Raw genomic sequence first — 10,144 nt, 5'->3', positions numbered from 1 at the left:
ATTCATATTAAAAGATAATTTTTTTGATTTGTAAAACGGAGGCTGTGCTGTACTCCACAGCATCAGCTCTCCACAGCTTTCACTGGGTCTCACCAGATTTTTAAAGCAAAAATAGGGTTTTGCCATGATCTGAAACTGCTTCTCTGGCCACATTGGTCCTTTCCCTGAACATTTTGAGAATGAGCAGTGAAACTCGTGTATGGATGCTAGCCCACCCGATTTCAGCTTCCTCCCTGATCATCACACTCCTCACTGCTTCCCAGAGTCACGTTAAACTTTGGGGGCTGGACTTGCATTACATCATTATTTTTTATATATGTTCACATTCTTTAAAACTATATCCCTAGAACTTTAAAACGATCCCTGAATTTATGTTCCAGTTCTTTCAACATGAAGCTCTCAGATTTAGTCATTGCCCTCAAATGTGTCTCGTATTCATTTCTGTAGGTTTGGGTATAACTTTATAGATGTGAATAATAAGACAATTGTTAACTTTGTAAAGTTTAAGGGAATTTTTGTAGCTTGGCACATCAGAGTTTTGATTTGTTCTGTGATCTGCTTGCTGTATGATTGCTTCTTTCTGTGGCTGTTTACTCCTGCGTGTGCTGGGGAATCACTGAGTCTGAGAATCACAGAGCCTGGGAAAAACAGAGCCTGGGAATCAATCACAGAGCCTGGGAATCACAGAGCCTGTTGCCTTGCTCTTACTGCTCAAGGTCTTCAGTGTCCAACGTTCCTACCCAGCACTAGATCCTCCTGTCATACGCATTTCACTATTAAAACATCTTTCTTGACGTCTAACCTCTATTTAATACAAAGAAATGAAACTATTCTTTCATGAGATGGCCTCACAGATGTGCATGTGTCTTTCATGTTTTTTATTTACATGGTGTAGTTACAGATGCAAGATGCCTATAGTTCCTCAAAACTCTTGGCTAGATGATGTTGACGAGTGCAACCCAGATGCTGAGAGGTTACCACTTAACACATATCTTGTACATCTGTTCTCCAAAAATAAGTTAAAATTTAATTTTGTTTCTAATCCAATTCTTCGATATTATTTTACCCTTAGATACCAGGAGGCCACTAAGGGGAATCCCACACCTTCATACTTTTTCTTGGGAACTATATAGGTTGGCGCAATGATGTCCAATCTAGAACTGTTCCTTTCCCCAATAATAACGTCACTACCGGGGTCTGCTCTGACCAGTTTTACCTGTCTCACCCAGTACTATCCATGATCATAAACTACACCCTCAAATCACTGATCACTGGAAAGAAAACTACTTCAGACGTTCCCACCACGAATACTAAATTCTCTCCACAGTCATGTTATTGTTTGAAAACAGTGATTACTTAAACTGATGACCTATGTATGAATCAAATTCTCTGTGATCCTGCAATCCAGCTATGTTCTTTGTGAGAAGGGCAAGCGGTTCTGACAAGATTCTTCGGTTTTAGCTTTGCTTTATCCAAGAACAGATCACTCGCTGGACTTTGCCCCTTGGGAGGTGTTCATTTGCTCGGAACTATGCACTGATGGATTCATATTTGCATATGGGAGAAGGCTGCATTCCTAGCAAGGGTCTCTCCGCCCAAACAGCTTGAGTTTGTCCTCATTTCTGCCAGCTGAATATAAACAGAGAAGGTGGCCATCTTCTTATGGCCGAGTGCCTTGCAGGCCAGCTCTGGACCTCACCCCTCTGACTGTGATCTCAACAGCTCAGGCACCCTGGAAAATAACTTCTTTTGTTGAACGCGGCACAAGTCCGTGGGCCCCTCACAATTAGCTTGGGCGCGTGTCTTTGTTCACTTTCCCATGGATGTAGCTGTTATATGGAAAATAGAAAATGGGTGACTGTTTAACTGTTAAGGCACATTTCAGGCCCATCACGACGCTAAGCCCAGATTTGTGGCTTAGTAGACACTAGCAACCCAAGGACCAGATCAGTACTACCTCATTTGCATACCTGCAGCTGGTCCTATGAGCTTGGTGATTGTAAACCTCACACCTCGCTCCAGCTCAGATTCCACTCACCTTTTGCTGTCCTTCCACAGCTCTTTCAAGCTGTGCCAGGCTTGCCACCAAGTGCTCCCGAAGGCTGCTGGCACTCAGCACAGCCGGGAAGCACAGGGGACACCCCCAAGAAGCCAATCAGAGTCTGCACCTCATTATAAGGTGCCTTACCGGGATACCAAGCTCGGCCCTTCAGCAACTCTACATTGCACGGCGGAATATGTGTCTAATATGATTCGGCAAGCCTCTGCCTGCAATGGTGGGGAAGATGGACACAGCTTCCTGCCTGGCCCAGTACCTTGTATTCAAGACTGAGAAGGTCATTTACAGTTATGCAGTGTCCAAGTAAAATGGGCCAATGGCCACATCAAGTTCACAAGCCAAAGGCTTTTTTAAGAGCCAGCCACACTGTAATGGGCTGCACACTTTTGACTTGGGTGGTATGTCTGGACCTCATAGATTGGATAACGAAATTGGTGTTAGCAGTAATGTTTGATGTGGCAGGCTCAGCAGGCAAAAGTGCTTCCCAATCAAACTGTATCTTTAAATATGCAAATGAGCATTGCCATATTTTTTTTAGGGAAAATTCAGATCCCAGGTAAATCAGGTTGGAATGTTCTGCGTGAAGGCATGGCTGGTTTGTCCTTTCCCTGGCCCTCTCTTAGTAATTAGCATTACCAGAGACATAGGGCAGAAGAGCCCTGAGCTACAGGTTTGGGGAAGCCTACCATGGGACCAAAGAAGATTTTCTCTCTGTCGTCAATGTAAGGGGAAATATCCCCTGTAGGTCAGCCCCTTTAAAGCTACTGAGCCCAGGTTCAGAGCCAGTATTCTGATGAAACACTGCACATTGATCGAGGTCTCCTTACGAAGCAGACTCAAGTAGGAATGTGAAATCTTGTTTCAGATAATTTGTGTTGGAAACCATCAGTTTGCCCACTGAGCCTGCCAGTTTGAATTCTGTCATAATTTGTGCTTGGTTCACCTTTATTGCAAGATCCTTTCGTATGATATGTGTGTTCTTCAGTGCTAATGAGAATAAAGATTACCCCATATTTTAGTTAGAGGATTCTGAGTAAAAGATCTGTTCTTCATCACCTGAACTCTCTCTCTGAGAGCAAATCAACATTAAAGAAAAAAATAAGACACTGACTACTAAAATTTAACTTGAACCTTCAATGATTTCATTACATTAAAAACTTAGTTTGAAAATAAAGTATATAGTAAAAAAAAAATCATAGAAAGATTGGAGAAATAGCTCAGTAGTTAAGAGTGCCTTCTGCTCTTTCAGAGGACCCCAGTTCAATTCCCAGAAGCCACAACCAGTGTCTCACTACATTTAACCCAGATCTAAGAGATCTGCTGCCTCTGACCTCTAAGAACACCTGTACACATACACACACCTGCACATACCCACATACTACATACATACACATACTTTATGTATTTTTAATGTATAAGAAAAAACTGCACTCACACATACAAACCACTTTGCAGCAAATAAATATCTGTACATATTTGTTTCAAATCTGTTGTGTCTGGAGCTGAAATACTGATAACATTTTCAGGCTTGTTCTTTCACTTGGAAACAGTTTAATATTCACTCATACACAGCAATTGGTTGTTAGTTTTTCTTTCTCAATCACCGAATAGTACTGTGTGAGCATACCATTCATCCTGTTTATTTTGTTAACTTGACACAAGCTAGAGTTATTTGGGAAGTGGCCCTTCAGCCGAGAAAATGCCTTTATCAGATTGGTCTGAGTATGCAAGTTTGTGAGATGTGTTTTTGATTAGTGATTGATGTGGGAGAGCCACCGTGGGCTGGTGGCTCTGGGTTGTATAACAAAATAAGGCAATACACAGCACTCCTCCATGATTTCAGCTTCAGTTCCTACATCTGGGTTCTGTCCAGGAGTTCCTGCCCTGAATTCCCTTCATGATGAACTATAACTTTAAGGTGAAATAAACCCTTTTCTTCCAATTATGCTTCTTATGTAATAAAACAATAAGAGTTTTATTACAACACTAGAAACCTTAGCTAAGACCCTCTCCCTCGAGGAACAGAGTCATCTTACTACATTCCACTACATTGCAAGCTGGTCCTTAGTATGGAGCTGCATCAGACACAACTCCACTTTGTAGTGTTCTTACTTTTCTTTTCAAAAAAAAAAAAAAATTGAGAATTAGACTGTATGGCACGATTGGAGGAAATGTTTTGCTGGAGAGGAAGGGGTGAGGGAAGGGAGATTTTGTGACTTCAAAATCCAAGATCAGGCCCAGCCTTTCTCCTCCTCTGCTTGTCTCTCTCTCTCCCCTTCCTCCTCTCTATTCAGCACCATGTCTGTCTGCTTCTAGTCATGATGATCATGAGCTAACCCAACTATAAACAAGCTACCAATTAAGTGCTTTCTGTTATAAGAGTTGCCTTGGTTATGGTGTCTCTTCATAACAATACAACAGTAAGACAGTACCCAATGAATGGCACTGCCTGGAAAAGCCATGGAAATCGTTAAAATATCAGCTAGTATAAATGTGTAATGTACATTGCAAGCTGGTCCTTAGTATGGAGCTGCATCAGACACAACTCCACTTTATGTATTTTTATAGGGTAAGGAGTTTGACCAAGGCAAAGGATGGTGGACTGCTGTGCAGTAGAGCAGGCTCTCTTCCTGGTTGAAACTTCCTGTCTTTGATGGTTCTGTTGAGCATTACCTCAGCCTACTCAACATTTTCAATTACCACAGCCGACTATACATGATATAAAAGCTATGTCAGGTTTGAAGCACTTTTCTGGCTACTTGTTCCCCCCAAATAGTCCTGTCCCTGGGTAATTCGGTGCCCATTTAGAGTAGTCACAAAATTAGAAAGGATCTGAACGCTGGGACAGCTAGACCCTCTGACTAGAGATGGCGTCTCTAGCACCCAAAAGCGTACGCTGAAGCTGCCATTTTGGCAGGAGCGTGAAAGGCCGTTATTACCTTTTGTCAGTTGACTAAGGCTAACATATTACACTATAATGCATTCGAGATACGGCAGTCCTATCGACTGTTATATTTTCAACTAAACTAACGCCTGACACCCTCACTACAAAGACATTAGGCCAGGGAGCACTTTAGGCGCTGAGTTACTTTGGTGTTAGGTGGTTCTCTAAAAGCCACCATTTGAAAAGCTGTTCCGGTGGCGGGACTCGGGCCCTAAATACATGCTGGACCAGGTGCTGCTAATCAAGAGCCGGTTGCCCAGCCGCAGTGTAAGACGAGAAAGTAAGCACAGCCCTCTTTAACAGACGAGGTGGGTGGCTCTGAAAAGAGCCTTTGGGTTTGCTGTGAGCTCTGCTTGCTCACTTGGAGCTGGTGTACTTGGTGACGGCCTTGGTGCCCTCGGACACGGCGTGCTTGGCCAGCTCCCCGGGCAGCAGCAGGCGCACGGCCGTCTGGATCTCCCGGGACGTGATGGTCGAGCGCTTGTTGTAATGCGCCAGGCGAGACGCCTCGCCCGCGATGCGCTCAAAGATGTCTGTCACAAAGGAGTTCATGATGCTCATGGCCTTGGAGGAGATGCCGGTGTCGGGGTGCACTTGCTTCAGCACCTTATAGATGTAGATGGAGTAGCTCTCCTTGCGACATCTCTTACGTTTCCGGCCCTCCTTCTTCTGGGTCTTGGTGACTACTTTCTTGAAACCTTTTTTAGAAATAGTAGTGCCCTTTGCCGCCACCTCCGGCATCGCGAAAATAACCCTTTCCACTCCTATGTATCAAAACAGTTCCAACTGCTGAGAAAACACACTCCGCTTGAGGCTGAGAGTGGTATTTATAGGCGTGGACCCTGGATGACGTATGGGCACACGTAATCTGATTGGTTAATAAGTGCTCAGTGCATGTAAATAAGGGGATTCAAATGGTGCTTTCTGATTGGGTAACCTATCATCAATTAGCCAATCAGGTGGTGAGTGAAATCTGCCATTAGACTATAAATAGGCCTGGAAGCAGGGCCTTGTTGACGGCTTTAAGACTTTTGAAGCATCATGTCTGGCCGTGCAAAGCAGGGTGGCAAGGCTCGTGCCAAAGCCAAGTCCCGCTCTTTCAGAGCAGGTTTGCAGTTTCCTGTGGGCCGCGTGCACCGGCTTCTTCGCCAAGGGAACTACGCAGAGCGGATTGGGGCCGGCACACCAGTGTACCTGGCGGCCGTGCTGGAGTACCTGACGGCCGAGATCCTGGAGCTGGCGGGCAACGCGGCCCGCGACAACAAGAAGACGCGCATCATCCCGCGCCACCTGCAGCTGGCCATCCGCAACGACGAGGAGCTCAACAAGCTGCTGGGCCGCGTGACCATCGCTCAGGGCGGCGTCCTGCCCAACATCCAGGCCGTGCTGCTGCCCAAGAAGACCGAGAGCCACCACAAGGCCCAGACCAAGTGATTCCCACACAAGTGACAGCAGCTAACAACTTAAAACAAAAAGGCTCTTTTCAGAGCCACCTTCATTTTCACGAAAGGCTGTGCAGGACAATTATCGTGAACAGGTATAACCAATGACGGTCAATTTCGGGCTTCATTTGGACCTCACCCAGCTGGTATATTTTACTAACTCTTGACAGTGGTAAAACCTTCACGGAGAGGGAAGTAGAGGTGTTTAGGGTAGCATGAATGTAGTGCTGTTTCAGCGACTTGGAATAAGTGTCGCTGAGTTAAACGTAAGCCGTTAATTCAGCTGCTTCCTAGGTGAAACTAGTACAGGAAGATCTAGTTCTGCAACTTCTCAAAAGTGCTTTAAAAAACCTGTGTATCAGTGCTACAAAACGAGTAAAAATGCTAGAATATTGGTCAAACAAGCTCATTCGGAAAAATGAGTTAGTTACTCCTGTCAGTTGGCTGAAGTAAAAGGCTTATCAATTTAGTTTTTATGAATGTTTGCACACAGTATCCTCTACACAGGACAGGTACAGAGTTGGATGCCTTAGAACTGGAGCATCTGGCCATTGGGAACTGCCATAGGGATACTAGAAACCAACCTTAGATCTTCTGCAAACGTAGCAAGGGTTTTTAATATTTGTGTCATCTGTCCAGCCCAATTGTCATAATTTTTTGAAATCCGGGAATAGATATTTTTAAGTTTTTAGCTAGAAAATAGAACTGTTTGATATATTCATTTTATAAATGCTTACTGCCTCCACCTGCTAACCTAGGCCTAGCTCTGGAAGCTTCTAGCCTCTGTACAATCTCATCAAGGCCTAAAATGTTCTCAGCTTCTAAAACTTACTGCTGAATAAGCTCACCGTTTCTAGTTCTTTCTGATCTCTGGCTGGCTGATTCAACTCAGCTGTTCTGGCTCAAACTTGTCTCCAAGCTGACTGATTCAGTCTAGCTTCTCTCAGTTTCTCACTGAATTGCTCTGCTTGGCCTCATCCTAATTTGGCAATCTGTTCTAATCTTCTGGCTCCTCAATTTTCTGGCTCATTCCGTCTTCACCTTTGTTTAATTTGTTCTCTCTTCAATCCGTCTCTCTAAAACCCTCCCAGTAAAACTGTTTCATTTTTTTTCTCTCTGCCCCTTTCCTCTCTTCTTGGGAGAGTTGGGCATATCCTATTCTATCAAATCTTTCTCACCACTTGGTCTGCCAGTCAACTAGACATCACTTTCAAACACATGTGCTTCCTTCTACAAACTAACTTTACCTTCATTGTTTTGGGATTAAAGGTGTTCTACTAGGGGCTGTCTGTATCCCAGCCAGGGCTGAGCCACACCACAACTAGAAACAGGTTTTGTTTTGTTTTTTTTTTTTCAGTAAATAACACAATCTCAAGGTTCACAGTATGATAAAATATACTGCAACACAAAACTTCAATTTAAAAGATTAAAAACAAGTTTATTTTATTTATAGTAATGTTCTGACAGTAGCTTCCTTTGCCAATCTGAAAGCTGCTGCACAAACCATAGTTGTCTCAACTCTGGGGATTCTTCTACTACATGTGATACTTACCTCTCTCCTGCCCCCAAACAAGAAGTTAGGTGAGATTACAGAGGCATAATGAGTGTCTGGTCAATATTTTAGAGTAACAACTACACAATAATCGGAAGGGAAAACCAATTTTGGACAATGAAGTGGCTCTAAGATCAGTCTTCTCTTCAAGATTGTTGTCCAGACTCAATTGCTAATGCGACTTGCCTTAGGGTCATGGTCTAGGCAGCCTGTAGTTAACAGTCCTTAGGCTAAGAATAAGGTCCTGCTAACTCCCAGCTTCTTCTTTTGTACACAACAACTTAGCTTAAAATTCAGTTTGAAATGGAGCTACTTTTTAGCCATTATGTTCCATACCATTTATGGCAAATGTACTCATACATATTTTTACTATTCATTTAGTTTGTTACATTTCTTGAGACCAAATAAAAAATCTTAGGGTAAAGGTAGTTTCGTCTCCTCTGAAAATTCATGGATTTCTTTTTAGGTACCACTGAAGTCAGAATGGTTGAATATTATCTTCAAGTTATGAGGCAAAATAAATCTCAAAGTGCTGTCCTCAAATTATTTTTGCGTGAGAATGACATTTTAAAAATTAGGATAGATCTCCCTGTGTAGTGAGAGCTGACCTTGAACTGGCTCCTCCTTCCCCAGCCTGCTGAGAGCTGCTTTACACAGGTTCACTACCATACTCAGCTTTTTTTTTTTTTCCATACTCAGGCTGTGTATTAAAAAATGGACTAAAAATATATTTGAGGTGTGAAGAGTTTGGGGTTTTGTTTGTTTGTTTGGTGTTTTGTTATTTTGTTATCTTTAATCTTTTTTAATCGAGTCATTATGCCCCTCCCATTCTGCCCTCCAACAGTTCCTCATCCCATTCCCCTCACCCCAGTCTCCAAAAGGATGCCCTCCCCCACTCGCACACACACATCCATACCCATACCCATACCCCATCAGGCCTCCCCATTCCCTGGGGCCTCAAGTCTCTCGAGGGTTAGGTGCATCTTCTCTCATAGACCAGACCAGGCAATCCTCTGCTGTGTATGTGTCGGGTCCTCTGACCAGCTAGTGCATGCTGCCTGGTTGGTGACTCAGTATATGAGAGCTCTTGGGGGGTCCAGGTTTGTTGAGACTGCTGGTCTTCTTCTGGGGCCACCTCCTTCCTCAACTTCTTCCAGCTTTTTTCTAATTCAACCACAGGGGTCCCAAACTTCAGTCAAATGGTTGGATGTAAGTATCTACATCTGTCTCAGTCAGCTGTTTGTTGGGCCTCTAGGAGGGCAGCCATACTAGGCTCCTGTCTGTAAGCACAGCATAGCATCAGTAATAGTGTCAGGCCTTGGAGCCTCCCCTTAAGGTGGATCCCTATCACTGGACCTCCTTTCCCTCATTTCTTCTTCATTTTTGTCCCTGAAGTTCTTTTAGACAGGAACAATTCTGGGTCAGAGTTTTCGACTGTGGGATGGCAACCCCATCCCTCCACTTGATGCCCTGTCTTTCTACTAGAGGTGGATTTCATCTAAGGGCATTTCATCTAAGGTCCTTCCCTTTGAGTCCCGAAATTCTCTCACTTCCCAGGTCTCTGGTACATTCTAGAAGGTTCCCCAACCTCCCACCTCCTGAGGTTGCATATTTCCATACATTATGCTGGCTCTCCAGGACTTCATTCCTGGTCCCCACCCCCCACCAGTACCTTTATCATCTTCCTCTTTTCCCCTTCCCCTCCTCCTCCCTTCTCCCACTCTGTTTCCTCCCTCCCTCTGCCCTCTGCTTTCTTCTCCCTCCCAAACATCCTCACTTGGACTCTTTGGCTTGTCAACCTTCTTGAGTTCTGTGGATTGTATCCTGGGTATGCTGTACTCTTTTGGCTAATATCTACTTATTAGTGAATATATACCATGTACTTTTGGATCTGAGTTAGGGGGTGAAGAGTTTGGGGGTAATGTTAATAACAAAGATTTTGTGAAAACGTTGTATTGATTGTGAAAACCAGCAGCAGGGAATGTGATGCCGGAGCTTGGGAGATGAGAAGTTTAAAGAGAGGTCTGAGGCTAAATGGAAATCTTATGAAAATGTAACTTTAGGATTGAGCCAGGTTCCAGCAGGCAACAATTCAACAGCTTTGGATTTATCAAGAAGAATTCAATGTAAAGGCATTGTGAAATCTT

At 43.9% G+C, this 10,144-nt stretch overlaps 2 protein-coding genes across 2 annotated transcripts; one reads left to right on the top strand and one right to left on the bottom strand.

Moving 5' to 3' along the window:
• Positions 1-5,356: 5,356 nt before the first annotated feature.
• LOC117713993 (histone H2B type 1-A) lies at positions 5,357-5,744 on the bottom strand. Its single transcript, XM_034510569.2, has one exon. It carries the CDS (start codon positions 5,742-5,744, stop codon positions 5,361-5,363), a length of 384 nt encoding a protein of 127 aa, XP_034366460.1. The 3' UTR covers positions 5,357-5,360.
• Positions 5,745-6,044: 300 nt separating this feature from the next.
• On the top strand, positions 6,045-6,437 carry LOC117713878 (histone H2A type 4). Its single transcript, XM_034510393.2, has one exon. It carries the CDS (start codon positions 6,045-6,047, stop codon positions 6,435-6,437), a length of 393 nt encoding a protein of 130 aa, XP_034366284.1.
• Positions 6,438-10,144: the final 3,707 nt, after the last annotated feature.

Source organism: Arvicanthis niloticus, chromosome 8 (genome assembly GCF_011762505.2).
Source record: "Arvicanthis niloticus isolate mArvNil1 chromosome 8, mArvNil1.pat.X, whole genome shotgun sequence".
NCBI lineage: Eukaryota > Metazoa > Chordata > Mammalia > Rodentia > Muridae > Arvicanthis > Arvicanthis niloticus.
Note: the sequence above shows the minus strand (reverse complement) of the source record. Positions and strands in the feature narration are given on the sequence as shown.

Coding starts and splice junctions, on each gene's coding strand:
- LOC117713993 (XM_034510569.2), bottom strand. CDS start 5,744: ATGCCGGAGGTGGCGGCAAAGGGCACTACTATTTCTAAAAAAGGTTTC.
- LOC117713878 (XM_034510393.2), top strand. CDS start 6,045: ATGTCTGGCCGTGCAAAGCAGGGTGGCAAGGCTCGTGCCAAAGCCAAG.